General features: G+C 36.1%; 2 protein-coding genes across 5 annotated transcripts; both read left to right on the top strand.

Annotated features, from left to right (window-relative positions):
* The first annotated feature begins 1,488 nt into the window (after positions 1-1,488).
* Positions 1,489-2,939, top strand: LOC140851177 (uncharacterized). The gene is made up of 4 exons (XM_073242757.1): positions 1,489-2,131; positions 2,236-2,440; positions 2,523-2,686; positions 2,791-2,939. Exons 1-4 carry the CDS (start codon positions 1,489-1,491, stop codon positions 2,937-2,939), a joined length of 1,161 nt encoding a protein of 386 aa, XP_073098858.1.
* An 877-nt stretch (positions 2,940-3,816) lies between these two features.
* On the top strand, positions 3,817-21,924 carry LOC105049867 (uncharacterized). 4 transcript variants are annotated; one of them, XM_073261726.1, is made up of 12 exons: positions 3,817-4,179; positions 4,454-4,841; positions 5,795-5,867; positions 13,003-13,100; positions 13,393-13,480; positions 13,600-13,950; positions 14,049-14,291; positions 18,872-18,969; positions 19,258-19,345; positions 19,465-19,722; positions 19,914-20,156; positions 21,455-21,924. In XM_073261726.1, exons 2-12 carry the CDS (start codon positions 4,672-4,674, stop codon positions 21,851-21,853), a joined length of 2,109 nt encoding a protein of 702 aa, XP_073117827.1. In that variant the 5' UTR covers positions 3,817-4,179; positions 4,454-4,671; the 3' UTR covers positions 21,854-21,924. The 4 variants fall into 4 exon arrangements, with proteins under 4 accessions (XP_073117827.1, XP_019708043.1, XP_010927942.1 ...); XM_019852484.3 differs by having other exon boundaries at positions 3,823-4,179; positions 19,465-19,815; XM_010929640.4 differs by having other exon boundaries at positions 3,826-4,179; positions 19,465-19,815; positions 21,467-21,924.
* The last annotated feature ends 398 nt before the right edge of the window (positions 21,925-22,322 follow it).

Here is a 22,322-nt window from a genome sequence, read left to right as displayed (position 1 = left end):
TACTGTAAACATCACAGTACAGTAAACACCCATAATTCCGTGAACATGAAAAAAATTTTTTTTTTTATAATGATGCTATACTGATTGATCCGGTAAATATTAAATATTATTTTTTTAATTTCTGTAATCTGTGATCACCATGAGTTTGACTCTATAGGATCATGAAAAAAAAAATTTGGATAGAAATGAAAGAAGATGTTGATGACTTCATCTTGTTATTTATTTATTTTATCTTCTACTTATAAATTATAGATTAATTTAATTTTCTTGTAGATTATCAAAATGGCCTCTATTGAGGGAAGTATGCCATCCATGGATGATTCAAGTAATACTTCATCCACTCAAATAACTGGGGTTAGAGGTAAAAGTGATCCTGCATGGAATCATTGTAGAGAAGCTCCTGAACTTAGTGGTAATACCAAAAGGATGAAGTTGGCATGCTTGTATTGTGGAAAGTCATTTGCTGGTGGTGGGATCAATCGCTTCAAACAACATCTTGCAGGAGTAAAAGGAGAAGTAGAACCATGTCGCAAGGTACCAGCGGATATTCGCCATCAAATGATACAAAATATTCAAGCTATTAGTGAGAAGAAGAAAAGAACAAAGGAAATGGGTGAAGATTACAATCCCTTTAGTGCAAGGCATAAGGAACATGAGGAACAAGTATATTATAGGCAATTAGGTGAAGATGATGACATACAAGAAATTCCTCCCTCATCAAACAAGTCTACGGGTAATACAAGAGGTAAAAATATAGAAGGTGGAAAAGGAAAACAACTAGGAACAATTGAAAATTATTTCATGCCCAGAACAACTCCTGGTGCTCAACCAACTATAAAAAGCTTGTTGCAAAACAAAGAAGCAGTTGAAAGGTGTGATCTTGCAGTGGCAAAATGGATGATAGATGCATGTGTGCCATTTAATGCTGTCAACTCTAAGTATTATCAGTGCATGATAGATGCAATAGCTAGTATGGGGCCGGGTTACAAAGCTCCAAATTTTCATTCTGTTCGTGATTATTTGTTAACCAAGAATGTTGATGAGGTGAAAAAGTATGTTGAAAGCTTTCGTGCCACATGGAAGAAAACATGATGCACAATCATGGCTGATGGATGGACAGATCAGTGTAGGAGAACTTTGAATAATTTTTTAGTTTATTGTCCTAGAGGGACCGTATTTTTGAAAAGCGTGGATGCTTCAGATACCTCAAAGACAGCTGATATGTTGTATAAGTTGTTCAAAGAAATTGTCATGTCCGTTGGTTTTGAAAATGTGGTTCATGTAGTGACTGATAATGCTGCAAACTATGTTGCTGCAGGTAAAAAATTGGAGCAAGACTTTCCTACATTTTTTTGGTCACCTTGTGCTGCTCATTGTCTTAATCTCATCATGCAAGATATTGGCAAGTTAGTTTCAGTGAAGAACACCGTAGCCCATGCTGCAGGTATCACAAAATATATTTATAATCATTGTTATCCTTTATATTTGATGAGAAAATTTACTGATGGAAAGGAGATAATTCGTCCGGCACCTACACGTTTTGCTACCAATTTTATTGCTTTACAAAGCATATTGGGCCACAAAGATGCATTAAGAGCAATGGTGACTTCTAGAGAATGGACAACTTCAGCTTATGCTAAAGATAGTAAAGGAAAAAAGCTCACCGATGACGTGCTTAATTCTCTTTTTTGGAATGAATGTGCAACCATTGTTAAACTAACAGAGCCTTTAATTCGAGTTTTGAGGATTGTTGACAGTGATGATAGACCTTCAATGGGTTACTTGTATCATGCTATGCATCAAGCTAGAGATGAAATGATCAAGAGATTTAGAAGGAGAAAGATTGTAGTTGAACCTTATTTGAGAATAGTTGATTCTCGGTGGGATTTGCAATTACACCAAAATCTTCATGCAGCTGGGTTTTGGTTGAATCCATGTTTTCAATATGACTCAGAACTTATGGATAAACATCCTCGTAGTGTTTCTGGACTCTTAGATGTCATAGAGAGATATTCATTTGGTAATCCAACCTTGCAGGGGAACTTAACTAATGAGATGAGATTATTTAGAAATGCAGAAAATGACTTTGGATGCTCATCGGCTATAAATGATCGAAGTCGCTTGGCTCCAGGTAAGCTTGTTCCTTAGTTATGTTCTTATGCTTTCATTAGTTTTATTGATATAAAGTTTTTTCAATTACATTCTATTTTAACAAATACAATATTTTGTATCTAGATGAATGGTGGGTCACCTATGAAAGTTGTGCACCTAATTTGCAAAAGTTAGCTATTCGTGTTTTAAGCCAAACTTGTAGTGCATCCGGGTGCGAGAGAAATTGGAGCATCTTCGAACATATTCATTCTAAAAAGAGAAATAGGTTAGAGCATCAAAGGCTTAATGATCTAGTATTTGTGCACTATAATTTGAGACTACAACAAAGGTAATTTTATTGTGAATGATATCCAATTGCTTGTATTTATTTTTTGTTATTTAATTTTCAAACTAACAAATATTAAATACAGGTTTTATTTCAAGGGTCGCAACTATGATCCTATTGACTTTGAATTGTTTGGTGATAATGATGCGTGGATATTAGTCGATGAGCCATCGGAGTTAACTAGTGAGGAATTAGAAATTTTTCACCGTGAATTGGCATCATGTTCTATTCAAGAAAATAATAATAATGGTGAGCGAATTATTTTATTATATAGTTTATGAATAAAATATTATTATAATTTTATTACATATGATTTTTCTTTTTAACTTTTTGTTAAAATTATGATTTTGTAGATATATTGAACTTGGAAGATTTGGATGGTGATGATGGTGAAAATGATGGAAATGATGCGAATAGGAGAGAAGATGGAGGAGATGAGAACATTGCAACTCAAGAAGATGTTTTTGCAAATATTGACATAAATTTCAGTCCATTAGCTTGAATTTTTATGTTGTGTACTTGTTTATCACTTTTAACTTTTTTTTTAAAAAAATATTGAAGTGAAATATCGTACATTATTATGTACTTGTTTGTTAAAACTTTTCATTTTGCTAGCAGATGTGGATGGTTATGTTTTAAAGTTTAAACTACTAGTTATTATGCATTTATAACTTTATACCATTAAATCTTTATATTCATCAATATTTTAGTCTAATTATTTGTATTTATAGGATTACAGTTTTGTTTCATTTGTATTTTGATACTTGTAGTATTGGAATATATATTATCAGGACTATTATTGTATTTCTGGATATAAACAGGTTATTAAATTTTAGATTTTATGATTTGTGCATTGACCCGTCGGTTCAACCGTTGACCCGACGATTGGACCGCTGACCCATTAACCCGGTGCCTTATCCGGGTTAAGATCTGGGCCGGGTTTAATAACTTTGGGTAGGGCTAATCTCATGCTATACGCATGGTGTCAATTGGATTTGCTGGCGATCGGGATTCCAAGTGTCAAGTTTAAATGGCTACTCGCTAAAGTTAAAATGGAAAGGAATATATGTAAATCACAAAATATTCTCGATCGATTGGATAGATGGTTCGGATCATAGATTCCATCAATCTAACGGTCGATGGTACACTTTCGAGAGCACGAGTGCAACAGGCACTGACAGCGACAGCATCAGCGTAGCCGACAAGAAGTATCCGATATTCCCCTCAAAACACAAGGCTGATTCCGTCAGCCGTCAAAATATCAAAGCATCAAAAATATCAACGATAAATCTTAAAGGCTTCTCGGCAATGCTATATAAATATATCATACCTCTTAACCCTTCAAAGAAACTTAATTACGAAAATACCTAAACCCCAGATCGGTTCACTCCTCCCCTCCACCTCGCCCTCTCGTCTCTCTCCTTTTTTCTTCTTCGCCCTTCTCTTTCGCCGAAGAGAGAGAGAGAGAGGGGGGAGGGGGGCCTGCCACCGCTATTCTCCGGGACTCTTCTGCTGCGCTCGCAGCGATTCGAAAGATTTTTTTTTCATTATTTAAATTTTTTTTAATTATTTAGCAAGATCAATGATAGCATCAGAAATGACAAAAATGATATGGACTTTGTTATTCGAGATCTCAAGGATAGATTGTTGACCGTTGGAAGCTCACATCTATTCAATTTTTCGATCTTAGGTGGCAATCTGGGCGGACATTTCTTATGCACGATGAGAGCTACATACAGAAGGTATTTGTATAGAGAACGACTCTACCACTGTCGTTGATTAGATACGAAATAATATGAAACGGGAACTCATACGCTGCTCTATGATATGTAGGAGTTTCTTAATTATTTTTCTAAGATGATTGCTCCTCGTATCTGTTGAAAAGAAAATAATATTATATATTGAGTAGTGTCATTTGTTGTCGATCATACGATCATGACATCGCAGAGGCGTATGTTTACGGATATTCTACAGTAATTTATATGTTGATTTTTTTTTGGGTCGTATTTGCATCAGAATGATGCGATCGTCTGCCTATATCAAAAAGAGAAGAAGAAGAAGAAGAAGAAGAAGAAGAAGAAGAGAGACAGAGAGAAGGTGCTTCGCGAAGGTCTCGCCTCGCTCCTCCTCTTGCTGTAACCTCCTCCCTCCTCATCGCCCTTGCTCGTCGGCTTCGATCCGCCGGCCGTCCGCGCGATCGCACCATCGCCCGCGGAGAGGGTCTCCGGCGAGGTATGCAGTCGGATCAGATGGTTTTAAGCGTGGGGCCTGGTGGCGGCGGCAACCGAGGCAGCAGACCCCTTGCCCCCCGCTTCGACTTCGGCGGCTCTTCCCTCAGCTCCTCCTCCTCGGATCTCCCTGTCCTCAGCCCTTATGGCGGCGCCGGCACCGCCTGCTTCTCAAGGTCGGCGTGTCCGTTTCTTCGGTTATAGGGTTCCATCTGATCCGTGGAAGTTTATATCGTTGGCGTTGTTTTCTTATTTTCTTTGTTTATCTTTTGGCACCGTGGATTTAATCTGATATGGTATGGGAGATAGGGATTCTAATTATATTAATGGATTTATTGGTCGGTTGCTTGAAATTGTTCGGGTTCGATCTGGTTAGTTGGACCCGCTGAGGCCAGTTTCTTTGGATAACAAAAGGATTATGTTATCTATGGTATCTGGACCTGGAGTGATGCATTATTTTCTGTTGCTTATCAAAAAATTGTTTTGTTTTTTTTTTGTGCTGTTTATTAGCTTAGTTACATGCTCAAAAAGTTGCTTTAGAATTAGTTTGAAAGGATTCCTGATGAAGTATCTTTGGATTTGTAATTTGTTTTTTTGACTGTTTGTTTGTTCTGAGTATGATTGTAAGTGGTGTTGAGCAAGGCTTTTTTTATTAGCCCGTGAATTGAACTTTCTTGGTCCAGGGATTCTATGTGCAAATACATGCATCGTCTTTGTTATGAACATCTTTTTCTTTTTAATAATTTTCCTCATGCTTTGTATTATCAATGTTGTTTATCCCAACGATTTCTGGTATTGGCCTGTAGCATGTGGATGGTGTTGCGTGGCTTATGCTCTTTCTGCTAGTGCTTATAGCTCATTCAATTGGGTCATGGCGTCGAACATAAGTAATGTAAATACGAAGAAAGAATAGCACAATTGTTCTTTGAGATCATTAGGCACGGGATTTTTTAATCTAAAATTGGTTGTTTTTTGAATTTCCATGTATCTTGTATCATATGTGATTAGATGCCAGGTTTTCTAAATTGCAAAGAGCGTGCAGTTCTGCTTCTGCTTTCTTATGTCTCCTCTATATCCTATTTGGAAGAAATGGCTACTGGGATATAAAACTATTCTAAACTTTTATCAGATCGGAGATTCATGGTTTGAAGGTCATGAATGCATTCTGTCATACAAGAGACCAACTTCTGCAACTTCATCAGGTATCCAGAGTTTTTTTTTATTAAACTTTTATTTTAGAAAATTCTTTTTTGATCGCCTGTGTGCTTTTGTATCTCTTGCCATTGAATGTGGTGCAAATCAGCATCATCATCTTCGTTGTCGTCATTGTCGTTGTCATCATCATTACTTTGAATGTAATCTATTGTTTTCAAGGTCTGGTTGAATTTGTTGGTCCATCAGGATGTAGTGACTAAAGCAGGAGCACGTCCTGAAATAAGAAAAAGGTCCAAACTCGTGCAAGTATATATTTGCATATGCATGCAAAAAAAAAAAAAGAAAAAAAGAAAAAAGGAAACCAAAAATACTTAACACACACATGCACAAAATAAAAAAGGACACACTCTACCGTGCATGCATGCAAACTAATATAGAGAAAGAAAAAAGAAAGAATTCTAACAATATCAAGAAACAGTATACATATGTGAGAATAATTATTGTAGATAAAGAAGAAACTTATAACAAATGAAGCAATATTGTATTATTGGTGCCATGTTAAACTTATTTTACTAAAAGGTTACAAATAAGGTAAGACTAATTAGAGGTTGGAGTTTTAAGAAAAGATCAGTACAAAGGGGAGAGAAGCCAATGGGAGTGGAATCTAGAGTTCAGTATATTGAAAAAAAAGAGTTAGGTAGCATATCCTTAAAATCTCATGATTAGTTAGGATGTACATAATGGGAGGAGAAGATGGGGAATGGGGGTATGCTGTCAGACATAAGTGGAGGGGGAGGAGAGAGTTAAGAAAAGATATTTCTATTGGACAAGAGGACAATTTCTTCCAGATAATTACTATACCATTGTAATAAATTCTTTCTGGTAAGATTCGGTTAGAAAAAGAAGTAATGGAAAAATTGGAAGAAAATTGATAGACCCAAAATTTGAACTCGCTCTTCATAATACAGTACATTTATGTCTATAATATACATTCATATATGTTTTATACTAAAAAGAATGAGTTATGGTATGTGGGTTTGTTAGAGTTGTCCTTGATTTGTGATTAATTAGTTGCATTGGAAAACTTTGTTGAATCAATTAGTTCTTATGGAAAACTTTATCGCACATACGCGTATACACTATATGCATAGATGCATATACACTCACAGTGTATTAAAAAAGTAAGTTAGTATTGTTAGATTTGCCCTTAGATGTCAGATTACTTAGCTTGCATGGAAAACTTTATCATCTTGCTATTATATATATGGGCACTTTAAGAATGAAATATTTACATGCCTATATAATTCCTATCCCATGGCATTAGTTCTATCCTGCTGCTTTTATCTTCTATGTTGCTCACATGCTGAAAATAACTCTTTCCTATGCCCCTTATACCCAATTTTCAATCAAGGATGGAATTGGACATTCTCCATGGCTGGCCGGATGTTATGCCATTGATTGCCACCATAATTCTTTACTTGTTCTCTATAGCCTAGGTTTTGCTTCATAACCATGTGACTGTTGTATAATTTTTAATAATACTTTTATTTTTACTTGATTCGGCTTGGTCACACAATTGACTTAGTCAAGGTGGAATCTTGTTATCACAAAAAGAAAAAGGATAAATTGGTGCCTATGCTGCCAGGATGTGAAGCACAACTTTGAAAAATTCTATTGCTTGATCACCAAGGCATGATGCTAAAAGAGTGCTCCAAGATAATCGGGTGTAGAAGCTCAGGACTTCTAATCAGCAAAGAGATGGATCATGCTATCAAATCGCGTTTCATTTCAGTGCTTGGCCCACTTTGGATAACTCGCATAAATTGAATTCTTTACAAAAGGGCATCACTTTCCCTTGCCTTGCTTTGTTGTCATATTTTTTCTTGCCATAGCTGAAAATGTGATGTCCTTTTTTATCATCTTCTTGATCTCCACATCAACCATTGATTAATTATTACTATGTCATGGAAGCAGGGATTGAAATAATCATGTTCTTGCTATTCTTGAACTATGCTTTGAATCCTGATGCCTAGATGACTTTGAATTTTGTGCACCATAAAATATAGTGCTCCTTCTGATTTGCAACGTTTGGCTACATGTTTCGAAGTTAACTTGAGAACTGAATGAAGTGGCATCATTGGGTTGGTTCGGTTGGCGTTTAACTGGGAATCAGTTCTAAACAAGTTCTCCTTTTCATAAATGCAGTTGCATTGGCTTATTTCCAGTTCAGGGGGTCAAGTAACTGATATAATCGGAACCAAGCTGATACTATACCATACGGATAAATATACAGGTGTATTTATATTTTATAGGATCATCTATGCTAACCAGGTTAAGATATGTATAATATTTTTAACCTAGACAAGGATTAGATGATTAAGTTCTTGTCTATTCAAAGATTCAAACCCTTCTCACCTGCTGCTACTCATGGCCTGAGTCACAACTCCTTTTTGGTCCGTTAGCACCTCATGATTGCTGCTTGTTGATCCCCCAAGATTCATGATTCCTGCAATCCCTTAGCTCCTTGGGTCTCATGAATTGTTACCTCCACCCTTTCAGTCCCTCACACTCTAATTTTCCTTGGAAACATGTCATTTTACTGATTTGAAGTTATGCTCTCTAGGTAATTAGAGAACCAAATTGAACCAACCAGATCGTGATTTGAATTGTTTTGGTTTCGTTCTCATCCTATAATGCTGATTGATTTTGGTTAGAGTTCCAAGAATTGGGAACTGATCAGCATCAGGCTGGTTCTTGATTTGCCACTAACATAAAGCAAACTGTGTCAACAGCAAGTTCAATCCGTGCAACTTTTGTGATTTGGTTCCTTTTTAATTCTTGCACCTCACTTTTAAAGTAGTTTTTTTGTAAAATTGTAAACTTTATATGCACCCTTTCAGAATTATGTGAAGGATCATAATATATGGCAAATAATAAAGCAGCAATCATCCAATCTTTTATGCTCAGAACCATGTTTTTGTATTTGGCATTCACCACTTTATCTTGTTTTATTTGTTTGAATCTTATAGCATAACCCCTTTTCTTCCTGTTCCCAGGTGCATACTTTGGCTTTGTTATGGCTATCTTTTGTATAAATATACCATCAAATACATATTCTCTTATGTCTTCTTAAGAAGGAACAAGCAATGTATGACATGTTTTTTCCACTTTTGAATTTCACTTCAATCTCACTGTATTTCTCTTTTGTCTTTAAATCTGTATATGCTATTGCTCAAAGGCAACAGTGGGCCCAAGTATTTATTCTCTGATCACATTCATTTCTTCTGTGCATTGTCCACCTTATAAGCTCTCATACCCTTCACTTCTCATGACAGAACTATTTAAGTCAGCACTTGTTGACATTCTCTTGGTTAAAATTTTTTGCTTTATGCTATGAACAGTACAAAAGGGTGGGACAGGGTGCAACAATAAGGTTTCTTCATCTCAGGTTGGGTGTGATGGGTTCAAAGCATGGAAACAGCTTTCCGCACGAGGGGATAAGGCTGCGTACATCTGATCCTTTCAAATCCGACAGTGGTGGGAGCCTCATATAATGGGATGCCCTTTTTCTATCCTATGAACACTACCATTCAAAGTTTCAAACAGTGGATTTTTTTTTTTTTTTTAGTAAGGCGGAGAGATCATACCCGCTGTCTATGGATCCATCCAAAAAAGTCAAAAAATAAAATATCCCGCAAACCACATGGACCCATCTCGACCTTCATCCACAAGACCTCTCCTAAATGATCTGCAACATAGGAAGCTACCTAGTTCGCAAGGGAGGTGCATTCCCTGATTGCCCACCAAATGTCATGCAGAAGATGGTGGGCAGTCACTGACTGTGCCTGGCTCCAGATCCACCTAATAACTGTAGAGAAGTCTGCCTCCAAAACCAATCGATCAGCTCTAAGCCTCACATAGGTAAGTCCAGTCCAAGCCACCCCCAACTTTGGCTCAGGAACCGCAAAGTCCATAATGTGGCATCCTTTTGCCGCTACAGGTAGAATCAGGGCCCCGAATAACAAAAGCCGGGCCGCCTTTGCTGCCACCATCGTGGACTTTAAATGCTTTTTTCGGCATTGAAAAGCATAGTTATCCAATTCTTTTGGGGTAATTTGTTGACATTGCATTTATTTTTTTCTTAAAGTAAAGTTCACTATTCAAAACCTTTTTAGCATGATTCAGATTTCCTTGAGCTCCACACCTTGCATGCTTGTATTTTAATTTGCTCCTCCAGACCTACTAAAGGTGAAATTCTATAACTGCATTGTCTTTCATATCTTTGCTTGCTGATATTCTTACTTCATTTATAGTGCCATTCTTTCCTGCATATGTGATGGTTGTAACCATCAATTGTCCTTCGTTTTAGTTATTTCATATCTGGTCTTTGTGACTTGCAATTTTTTTCTTCCTCACAACATCCATTTATGTCAATCGAAGTCTCTCCATCATCTCTCCTGACTCTTGTACAATGTACAGCACTATAATCTTCTTTGGACTTTGATGCCTGCTTTAGTTGTGATGAGTTTCAATACACATCCAACTAGCTATTTGATCAAAAGCTAATTTGAGAATAATATGATTTGCTTTTGATGCGGGACTCTATGGGGTCAGAGATGCATATTCGCAATGGTATGGTATCTTTGTTTTTTAGAAGGGTTTGGTTTCTGCTGCAAGGAGGATGATATATCTGGATAGATCCAAGTTTTATATGGGGTAAGGAGGAAGTATCTTTTGGACTTTGGTCATAAGCATAAATAAAGGTTGCAACTAGAATTTAGGGCTGGGATGCGAGAGATTATGCTTGCAAGGTTTTCAAGAGACTTCATGATCAGATCTGTGGGTATAAAGGTTCCGGTGTCGCATAAGTTTCTTGAGAGTGCATGGACTTGAGGGGTTTAGGTGGATCAAAGTGGATGAATGAAGCGGTTAAGGTTCCATCACGTATGGAATTTATAGGCCTTTCGGTGATGTTTTGGACTACTTGTGAAATAATTGGACATTCTGGAGTCAGGAACGAAATCAACAAGCAGGTTGAGAACTAATTTATGGCACAACAACAAGCAAGCCAAAGAAGAAAAGAAAGAAAAAGATAAATAAGAAGAAAAAAAACTAGAGGGAGGGGGAATGTGAGAAGGGGAGAGCGAAAAACTGTACCACACCTGTTCACTTGATCTCTGTCTCAACTAAAAAATATATTTTTTGAAATTAGTAACTTTATGTAAACCCCTAATTAAAGAAACTAAAACAGCTCGGAAACAATGTTTTCTAGTCTTGAAATGACTGCTAACCTACATCTTATGGCCATAGGACTTAACAGACTTTCACTCAGAAAGGAATTTCAATCAAGCAAAAAGTTTAAAGCTTCATTAATGTAAAAAATATTATATACCTTTTTATGTAGATATGACTATGGACTTACAAATTTGGGTAAAAATAATCATAAGTTGGTTCCTAGGACTACAGGAAAATCAATTTAAGTGAAATCCAGGAATATCATAAGACTGAAACTTGCTATCATTTGGTTTCTATATCATATCTCCTAAAATGAGAGAAGTCCTAAGAAACATGAAAAACTTGTGAAAGACTGAAAAGGCTACTGTTCTTCCTGTGGGTTTGCATGCGTTCTTCATATTTACCTCAAATTCCTAACCTTCTGCATTTGATGATCGTGAAAGCATGGGGGTAATGTCGATGAGTTAAAAAAAAGGCTAGCCTGGTCCTGGCATGGGGATGGATTGCACAAAAAAGCTTGAATGAGAAAGCTAGGCATGGAAAGCAAGAGGATTGCATCCCCTTCTGGTTTGCTTCCGTACTTGCAATCCAAAACTGAACTTTCACATCTAATTCAATCTAAACATAGAATAACTGATTTTCTAAAATAGACCTCATTCAACATAAACACATTGATATAGGCAACTTCCTATAGGGGTACAACAATGGAGGTTTCAATGCTTGTGGTCTGAAATTGTTTCTTGGTGAAGAAATATTAAAAGAACTCTTTGATAGTCATATGGGTCTGCCTTTGAAGCCTAATTGCTATTTGGAATCGGATAAACTGTTAGATCTGCAAAAATGATTTCTTTCTTTTCTTTCTCAATTAACTTGGATTATTAAACAGTTTTACCATGGATCTTCTATCCACTGCAGGAGTCAATCTTGTCGAGGAATTTGTGGCGATGTAATGCAGTCTATAAGTTAACCATGTGAGCATGAAATTACATTATGATGATCCTCCATAAAGCTGGACAGTTTGCATATATTTACTTAAAAAATTTAATACTAACTGACATGCATGATTTTGCTTTTCCTTTTTCTTAAGGGAAAAGAACATCTTTTGACTTTCTTAATCAGTTGTTGGATAATTTCATGAAAATAATGCCCAGATATTACTTTTGCATTCAGTAAATGTAGGCATATAAAATAACTCATACCTCTTATGGAATCAATGAGGTTAGCTGGGGGATTCTGCTTTATCACAATTTTTATTAGGATTACATCCTCCAAACTGGGAAATTTCTTCTTGGTTCCTTGTACTCACGCCATTCTTTTTTTTTTTTTTCTGTTGACATCCAGATTCCTTTTTATTGACCTAGGTGATACTGTTTACCTTCTTTTTTATAATATTAGCTGCTCAGTTGTATTCTTCATTTTTATATCAAAGAAGACATCTTAATGGTGTTCACCCTCTTTAAACTCAACCTCTTTCCTATCTTACCATCTTTCTTAAGCAGAATAAATAATTTGTTTGGGAAATCCTTTGTGCCTTCAATTGAACTGCATCCTTGGCTCCACCTGTAGACTATTAAAGGTGCAGAATATGATCTATTTTTGTTAGACTTAGTTTCAAAATTTTGTTTTAGCAAGATTGGCTGTAATAGTTCTAACTTTGACCTGTATTCTCATTCTTGGGCCCTGATAGGAATTCATTAAAGAGGAACTGACAGCTTTATTCATGTGTAAATGTGTGTGCCATGGATTGTGTCATTACTGTTAATCTTTCTTTTGATTGCTTAAAATTTGCGCCATCTCTCACCACCTTCAAAATGATCGTTCTGGTTTAATGTGGAACATTCTCGTTTATAGTCTTTATGTACTTTATGCAGTCTCCTCTATTTGTTAATGTCTATATGGATCTCTTTTTTGTTTTGACATTTGTAATATTATCTGCAATTTAATCAGGTGGGATCTGCACCTGCTCTGGTCAAGGCTGAAGTGCCATGGTCTGCTCGAAGAGGCAATCTTACAGAGAAAGAATGGGTTCTAAAGACAGTAAAGGGGTAATTGACATGCTTGTTTAGTTTAGTCTACTGGTGAATGTTAATTATATATATTTTTAAATTTTTTAATTTTAAATCTTTTAGTTTTGAAGGTGGATTTATATATGACCCTAAATCTAAATGCTATCAGTTGTTACATTTAATTTTGTGCAACTTATTCTTCCGTGAATCTGTTGATAATACATGTTTATTCCCTCCTTTTTTGTACAATTTTTTGTTCTATCTGATTAGTTGAAGCGAGATGATATGAATTGGACTTCTTTTTGATTTTCTGTTATTTATTTTAATGCAGTATATTGAATAAGCTGACTTCAGAGAAATTTGATGTTCTCAAGGGCCAACTGATTGATTCTGGAATCACGACACCCGATATTCTAAAGGTTTTCATGCTTCCCAAAATTTATGCTCAGTTGCTTTTTAGTTTTCATGCTTCCCAGAATTTATGCACAGTTGCTGACCCTCCCAAAATTTTAGTTGTTAAAACAGACTAATGATGCAGGATGTCATTAAACTTATATTTGAAAAAGCTGTTTTTGAGCCTACCTTCTGTCCCATGTATGCGCAATTGTGTTCTGATCTAAATGAGAGTCTCCCTCCATTCCCTCCTGAAGAACTGGGTGGGAAAGTAATCACTTTCAGGCGTATACTCTTGAATAATTGTCAGGAGACATTTGAAGGTGCTGACAATCTGAGGGCTGAGATTAGAAAGTTGACAGGCCCAGACCAAGAAATGGAACGTAGAGATAAAGAAAGAATGATGAAGCTCCGCACTCTTGGTAACATCCGTCTTATTGGTGAGCTATTAAAGCAGAAGATGATTCCAGAGAAAATAGTGCATCACATCATCCAAGTATGCAGATCACACTATTCATCTTAACGCTGATTCTTTTGCTTTTTTTGAGTGGTCCACATTTTTAAATAATCGCCTGATGCAGTTACTGTTAACAGGAGTTATTGGGGCATGATGGCAAACCTTGCCATGCTGAGGAAAATGTCGAGGCAATCTGTCAGGTCTTTATCACCATTGGCAAGCAGTTGGATGAAAGCCCCAAATCTCGTCATTTTAATGATGTTTATTTCAACCGGTTGAAGGAGCTGACGACGAACCCCCAGCTTGTGCCACAATTTAGGTTTATGGTCCATGATCTCCTTGACCTCCGTGCCAACAACTGGGTCCCTCAACGCGAAGAGGTAAGCTTTAACGTCTATGGTGCCACCTTGCTGGTCTCAGCTTATAGCATTCTGTTTGTATTATAAAATATTTTATTTTTGGACATGTGAGAGATAATGTGTTTTCGAATTGATTTTGGTTAGAGTTCCAAGAATTGGGAACTAGTCAGCAGCAGGTTGGTTCTTGATGTGCGACTAACATAAGTCAAACTGTGTCAACTGCATCTTCAATCCATGCTACTTTTGGGATTTGGTTCCTTTTTCACTCTTGCACCTCATTCTTAAAGTAGTTTTTTTGTAAAATTGTAAACTTCATATACACCCTTACAGAATTATGTGAAGGGTCATAATATATGGCAAATAAGAAAGCTGCAATGATCCAATCTTTGATGCTTAGTACCATGTTTTTGTATTTGTCATTCACCACTTTATATTGTTTTATTTTTTTGAATCTTATAGCATCACCCCTTTTCTTCTTGTCCCCAGGTGCATACTTGGGCTTTGGTATGGCTATCTTTTGTATAACTCTACCATCAAATACATATTCTTTTATGTCTTCTTAAGAAGGAACAAGCTATATATGACATGTTTTTTCCGCTTTTGAATTTCACCTCAATCTCATTGTTTTTCACTTTTGTCTTTGAATCTGTATATGCGATTGCTCAAGGGCAACAATGGGCCTAAGTATTTATTCTCTGATCACATTCATTTCTTCTGTCCATTGTCCACCTTATATCCTCTGATACCCTTCACTTCTCTTGACAGAACTATTTAAGTCAGCACATATTGACATTCTCTTCCTTAAAAATTTCTTGCTTAAATTTTTTTGCTTTATGCTATCAACAGTACCAGAGGGTGGGACAGGGTTTAACAATAAGGTTTCTTCATCTCAAATAGGGCATTATGGGTTCAAAGCATGGAAACAACCTCTCCACATAAGGGGATAAGGCTGTGTACGTCTGACCCTTCCCAGACCCTATAGTAGTGGGAGCCTCATACAATTGGATGTCCTTGTTTATCCTATGAACAATACCATTCAAACAGTGGAATTATTATTATTATTTTGATAAGGCGGATAGATCATACCCACCATCTATGAATACATCCAAAAAGATTAGAAAATAAAATATCCCACAAACCACATGGAACCATCTTGAGCTTTGTTCACAAGACCTTTCCTGAATGACCTGCAACATAAGAAGCTACCCAGTTTGCAAGGGAGGTGCATTCCCTGATCGCCCTTCTAAATCTCACACAGAAGAGGGTGGGCAATCATTGACTCTGCTCGGCTCTAGATCCACCTAATAACTGTAGAGGAGTCTGCCTCCAAAACCAATCAATCAGCTCTAAGAACCCGCCTCGCATAGGTAAGTCCAGTCCAAGCTGCCCTCAGCTCTCTCTCAGGAGCTGTGGAGTCCATAATGTGGCATCCTCCTGCTATCACAAAGGTAGAATCAGGGCCCGGAATAACAAAAGCTGTGCCGCCTCTGCTGCCACCTTCATGGACTTTAAATGCTTTTTTCGGCATTGAGAAACATGTGTTATCCAATTCTTTCAGGGTAGTTTGTTGACATTGCATTTATTTTTCTCTTAAAGTCAAGTCCAGTATTCAGAACCTTTTTAGCATGGTTCTGACTTCCTTGAGCTCCACACCTTTCATGCTTGTATGTTAATTTGTTCCTCTGGACCCACTAAAGGTGAAATTCTGTAACTGCATTAATTGTCTTTCATATCTTTGCTTGCTGATATTCTTACTTCATTTTTAGTGCCATTCTTTCCTGCATATGTGAAGGTTGTAACCGTCAATTGTCCTTGGTTTTAGTTATTTCATATCTGGTCTTTGTGACTTGCAATTTTTTTCTTCCTCACAACGTCCATTTATGTCAATTTAAGTCTCTCCATCATCTCTCCTGACTCTTGTACAATCTACAGCACTCTTTTAATCTTCTTTGCATGTGATGCCTGCTTTAGTTGTGATGAGTTTCAATACACATCCAACTAGCTATTTGATCAAAAGCTAATTTGAGCATAATATGATTTGCTTTTGATGTGGGACTCTATGGGGTCAGAGATGCATATTTGCAATGGCATGGAATCTATGATTTTTAGAAGGGTTTAATGGTTTGGTTTCTGCTGCAAGGAGGATAATATATCTGGACAGATCCAAGTTTAATGGGGTAAGGAGGAAGTATATTTTGGACTTTGGTCATAAGCATAAATAAAGGTTGACACTAGAATCTAGGGCTAGGATGCAAGAGAGTATGCTTGCAAGGTTTTCAAGAGACTTCATGATCAGATTGTGGGTATAAAGGTTCTGGTGTCGCATAAGTTTCTTGAGAATGCTTGGAGTTGAGGGGTTTAGGTGGGTCAAAGTGGATGAATAAAGTGGTTAAGGTTCCGTCAAGTATGGAATTTATAGGCCTTTTGGTGATGTCTAGGACTACTTGTAGAATAATAGAACATTCTGGAGTCAGAAACCAAATCAAGAAATAGGTTGAGAACTAATTTATGGCACAACAACAAGCAAGCCAGAGAAGAAAAGAAAGAAAAATAAGAAGAAAAAACTAGAGGAAGGGAGAAGGGGAGAGCAAAAAACTGTACCACACCTATCCACTTGATCTCTATCTCAACTAAAAAAGAAATTTTTTGAAATTAGTAACTTTATGTAAACCCCTTATTAACTAAAACAGCTCGGAAACAATGTTTTCTAATCTTGAAACAACTGCTAACCTACATGTTATGGCCATAGGAATTAACAGACTTTGACTCATAAAGGAATTTCAATCAAGCAAAAAGTTTAAAGCTTCATTAACATAAAAAATATTTTATATGTTTTTATGTAGATATCACTATGGACTCATAAATTTGGGCAAAAATAATCATAAGTTGGTTCCTTGGACTACTTGAAAATCAATTTAAGTGAAATCCAAGAATATTATGACACTGATACTTGCTATCATTTGGTTTCTGTACCATATTTCCTGAAATGAGGGAAGTCCTAAGAAACATGAAAACTTGTGAAAGACTGAAAAGGCTACTGTTCTTCCTGTGGGTTTGCATGTGTTCTTCATATTTACCTCAAATTCCTAACTTTCTGCATTTGATGATCATGGAAGCATGGGGGCAACGCCGATGCCTTAAAAAAAGCTAGCCTGGTCCTGGCATGGGGCTGGGTTGCATAAAAAAGCTTGAATGAGAAAGCTAGGCATGGAAAGCAAGAGGAATATGCAATCCCCTTCTGGTTTGCTTTCATACTTGCAATCCAAAACGGAACTTCACATCTAATTCAATCTAAACATAGAATTACTAATTTTCTAAAATAGACCTCATTCAACATAAGCACATTGATATAGGCAACTTCCTATGGGGGCACAACAATGGAGGTTTCAATGATGTTGTGGTCTGAAATTTTTTCTTTGTGAAGAAAAACTACAAGAACTCTTTGATAGTCATATGGGTTTGTCTTTGCAGCCTAATTGCTATTTGGAATTGGATAAACTGTTAGACCTGCAAAAATGGTTTCTTTCTTTTCTTTCTCAATTAACTTGGATTATTAAACAGTTTGACCATGGATCTTCTATCCACTGCAGGAGTCAATCTTGTCAAGGAACTTGTGGGGATATAATGCACTCTATAAGTTAACCATGTGAGCATGAAATTACACTATGACAATCCTCCACAGAGCTGGACAGTTTGCATATATTTATTTAAAAAATTTAATACTAACTAGCATGCATGTTCTTGCTTTTCCTTTTTCTTAAGGGAAAAGAACATCTTTTGACTCCCTTAATCGTTTGTTGGATAATTTCATGAAAATAATGCCCAGATATTACTTTTGCATTCAGTAAATGTAGGCATATAAAATAACTAATGCCTCTTATGGCATCAATGAGGTTAGCTGGGGGATTCTGGTTTACCCCAATTTTTATTAGGATTACATCCTTCAAACTGGGATGTTTCTTCTTGATTCCTTGTAAATTCTTTTTTTTATTCTGTTGACATCTCGATTCCTCTTTCTGACCTAGGTAATACTGCTTATCCTTCTTGTTTATAATATTAGCTACTCAGTTGTATTCTTCTTTTTAATATTAAATAAGACATCTTAATTGTGTTCACTCTCTTTAAACTCAACCACTTTCCTATCTAACCATCTTTCTTAAGCAGAATAAATAATTTGTTCAGGAAACCCTTTGTGCCTTCAATTGAACTGCATCCTTTGCTCCACCTATAGACTATTAAAGATGCGGAATATGATCTATTTTTGTTATACTTTCAAAATTTTGTTTTAGCAATATTGGCTGTAATAGTTCTAACTTTGACCTGTATTCTCATTCTTGGGCCCTGATAGGAATTCGTTAAAAAGGAACTCACAGCTTAATTCATGTGTAAATGCCTGTGCCATGGATTGTCATTATTGTTAATCTTTCTTTTGATTGCTTAAAATGTTGCACCATCTTTCACCACCTTCAAAATGATCATTCATGTTTAACGTGGAACATGCTCGTTTATAGTCTTTATGTACTTATGCAGTCCGATCTGTTTGTTAATGTCTATATGGATCTCTTTTTTGTTTTGACATTTGTAACATGCAATTTATTTAGGTGGGACCTACACTCGCTCTGGTCAAGGCTGAAATGCCATGGTCTGCTCGAAGAGGCAATCTTACAGAGAAAGAACGGGTTCTAAAGACAGTAAAGGGGTAATTGACATGCTTGTTTAGTTTAGCCTGCTGGCATATGTTAATCATGTTTTTTTTAAAATATATTTTTAACCTTTTAGTTTCGAAGGTGGATTTATATATGACTCTAAATCTAACTTCTATAAGTTGTTACATTTGGTTTTCCGCAACTTATTCTTCCCCGAATCTGTTGATAAGACATGTCTATTCCCTCCTTTTTTGTGCAATTTTTTGTTCTATCGGATTGGTGGAAGCAAGATCATATGAATTGGACTTCTTTTTAATTTTCTGTTATTTATTTTAATGCAGTATATTGAATAAGCTGACTCCAGAGAAACTTGATGTTCTCAAGGGACAACTGATTGATTCTGGAATCACAACACCCGATATTCTAAAGGTTTTCATGCTTCCCAAAATTTATGCTTAGTTGCTTTTTAGTTTTCATGTTTCCCAGAATTTATGCACAGTTGCTGCCCCTCCCAAAATTTTAGTTGTTAAAACAGACTAATGATGCAGGATGTCACTAAACTTATATTTGAAAAAGCTGTTTTTGAGCCTACCTTCTGTCCCATGTATGCGCAATTGTGTTCTGATCTAAATCAGAGTCTCCCTCCATTCCCTCCCGAAGAACCAGGTGGGAAAGAAATCACTTTCAAGCGTATACTCTTGAATAATTGTCAGGAGACATTTGAAGGTGCTGACAATCTGAGGGCTGAGATTAGAAAGTTGACAGGCCCAGACCAAGAAATGGAATGTAGAGAAAAAGAAAGAATGGTGAGGCTCTGCACTCTTGGTAACATCCGTCTTATTTGTGAGCTTCTAAAGCAGAAGATGGTTCCAGAGAAAATAGTGCATCACATCATCCAAGTATGCGGATCATACTATTCATCTTAAAACTGATTCTTTTGCATTTTTTGAGTGGTCCACTGTTTTAAATAATTGCCTGACGCTGTTACTGTTAACAGGAGTTATTGGGGCATGATGGCAAACCTTGCCATGCCGAGGAAAATGTCGAGGGAATCTGTGAGGTCTTTAACACCATTGGCAAGCAGTTGGATGAAAGCCCCAAATCTCGTCGTTTTAATGATGTTTATTTCAACCGGCTGAAGGAGCTGACGACGAACCCCCAGCTTGTGCCACGATTTAGGTTTATGGTCCATGATCTCCTTGACCTCCGTGCCAACAATTGGATCCCTCGGCGCGAAAAGGTAAGCTTTAACATCTATGGTGCCCTCTTGCTAGTCTCAGTTTATGGCGTTCTGTTTGTATTATAAAATATTAGATCAATTATAAAAATCTTTTTGATATTAGATCGAAATTACAGTTATACAAAGTTTTGAAAATCTACATCTACATCCTTCGTGTTTTATTCAATCTTATAGTCTAATCTATATCATTAGACAGTCCGTTAATGTCAACTTGGATCTAACTGTCATGTTTTTACAAATTTTTGAAATGAGTGAAATAGCCTCGAACAAAAGATAAGAAAATGAAGTGGGAACCCTTTTTTTCTATAAAAATCGATTTTTCCTCTAAGATCCCTTTAGCTTCATTGCTCTTCTCTCTGACGATGGCCTCTTGCTCTGGTGATCTTCGCTCTTTGTCTCTTGTGCTCCTCGGACTACCTTCGAGTTTCTCTCTTTCCACTGAAACCTATTTCGCCCTCTCCATTCCCGACATATCCTCTCCGTCCGATCCAATGTCTTATCGGAACCCTAGATTGGCGTCCTTCATTGGAATCGTTAGCCTCTTTATTGTTAGGCATGTTACTTATTAGAGTTTAGTTTGAATTTATTAGGGATTTATGAAATTTCTCATAGATACATGCAATTTATTAAACTTTGACATCCTCGCAAGCTGCATTAGTCATAAGATAGGTTTGTGTTTTTCATCACATAGAACAATATTCTCTGTGTTGATCATAAAGATCTAGCTGTCTTGTTTATAGAGTCCTATGGGTATCATTGTTTCAAACCTATTTGTGACAAGCTTTTGGTGCTTTAGGTCAAGTTCATTGGCTGAATTGCAAGGATAATGTTCGTATATTTCCAATTTCCCTGTTGTCATTTGAAAATATTTCAGGTTGAAAAATATGTTAAAGAAAAGCTTACCCTGTGACAAGTTATTAACATTTGTTGGTGTTATTATCTAATGTATTGTTTTCAGAAAGATTGTAAAACATTTTTTTTGAGTGCTTTTGAAATAGGGATTGACTACCTTCCTGTGTCTTGCACAATTATTTGTGTTATTTCAATTTAGAAGGTGCCAATGTCCATTTTAAAAGTGCCTATGTATGAAATAGGTGGAGAATGATACTTGTTATTTGACATGCTTAGTGCTTATCAAATTAGAAGTCTTTGAAGAGTATAATGATCAAATAGGTTCTTTGTTTTATTTGTTTTCCATTAAAATAGTTAATAGTGGACATCAAATCTTGGCTGTCTTGATATGAAATTAATGTTACATCATCTATTTCTGTTTCCTCTTATTAACTAATGTTGTTTAGTATTTTCTACAGGATATCCTGATGTCTCAACTCACTGCAGATTCTCAATGTTGCTCATTGTTGCTAGATTGTTTCAACAAGCGATGCCATTGTAGTCGCATAGTATCCAAAAAAATTTCAAGTTTTCAAAAAAATCCAGACAAATTGTATTATAGTTGTAAAGAACTTTGCTTTGTTGATCGGTGCTTGCCTATCAATAATCAATTTAGAAGTCAGTCGTTGGTATCGGTTGATGATTCACTTCGAGATATTAGAAGAGAAATTAGTGATTTAAGGATAGAGTTAAGAAAGTTGTATTGTAAGATTAAAGAATTAGACGAAAGTAGTGCTGTGATAAATAGATTTTTGGTTGGAATGCTCGTATTACTTATTTTTATAATTTTATTTATATTTAAGTGAAATTAATTGTATTAGAGTTTTGGAAAACTTATTAGTTTAATGAAAGTTGGCACAATATCCAAGTTCATGTATGATCTTATTTTTTTGAGTTAGAAATACAAAGTGTGCTTGTTAGATCTTTTTGACTATTTCTATCCTTTATTTAGTTTTTGTTTTAAATTTTTTGTGTAACAGTCTGCCTATCATATTTAAAGTTTGAATATTTTAGATGTCTTTGATATGAAAATTGCTCATGATTTTGTTCAGGTTATAAATTTAATAAATCTGAAAATGTATTAGAAAGTAATCTGAACATATTCAAGTCAAAATACATTAGAAAGTAAGCTGAACGTGTTTGATAAATCTATTCAAAGACCTGCTGATCATAAAAGTAATCTAAACATGTCTCATATAAATACGTCTCACATGGCACTAAATGATTTTTTATAACCTGCTGATCATAAAAGTAAAAATTGTTGATCATAAGTAA

This window comes from Elaeis guineensis, chromosome 8 (assembly GCF_000442705.2).
Source record: "Elaeis guineensis isolate ETL-2024a chromosome 8, EG11, whole genome shotgun sequence".
Taxonomy (NCBI): Eukaryota; Viridiplantae; Streptophyta; class Magnoliopsida; order Arecales; family Arecaceae; genus Elaeis; species Elaeis guineensis.
This window is presented reverse-complemented; position numbering and strand designations above follow the sequence as displayed.

Coding starts and splice junctions, on each gene's coding strand:
- LOC140851177 (XM_073242757.1), top strand. CDS start 1,489: ATGAGAAAATTTACTGATGGAAAGGAGATAATTCGTCCGGCACCTACA. Junction 2,132..2,235: donor TCGAAGTCGCTTGGCTCCAG/GTAAGCTTGTTC, acceptor TTTTGTATCTAG/ATGAATGGTGGGTCACCTAT. Junction 2,441..2,522: donor AATTTGAGACTACAACAAAG/GTAATTTTATTG, acceptor TATTAAATACAG/GTTTTATTTCAAGGGTCGCA.
- LOC105049867 (XM_019852484.3), top strand. CDS start 4,672: ATGCAGTCGGATCAGATGGTTTTAAGCGTGGGGCCTGGTGGCGGCGGC. Junction 4,842..5,794: donor GGCACCGCCTGCTTCTCAAG/GTCGGCGTGTCC, acceptor AACTTTTATCAG/ATCGGAGATTCATGGTTTGA. Junction 14,292..18,871: donor GGGTCCCTCAACGCGAAGAG/GTAAGCTTTAAC, acceptor CAATTTATTTAG/GTGGGACCTACACTCGCTCT.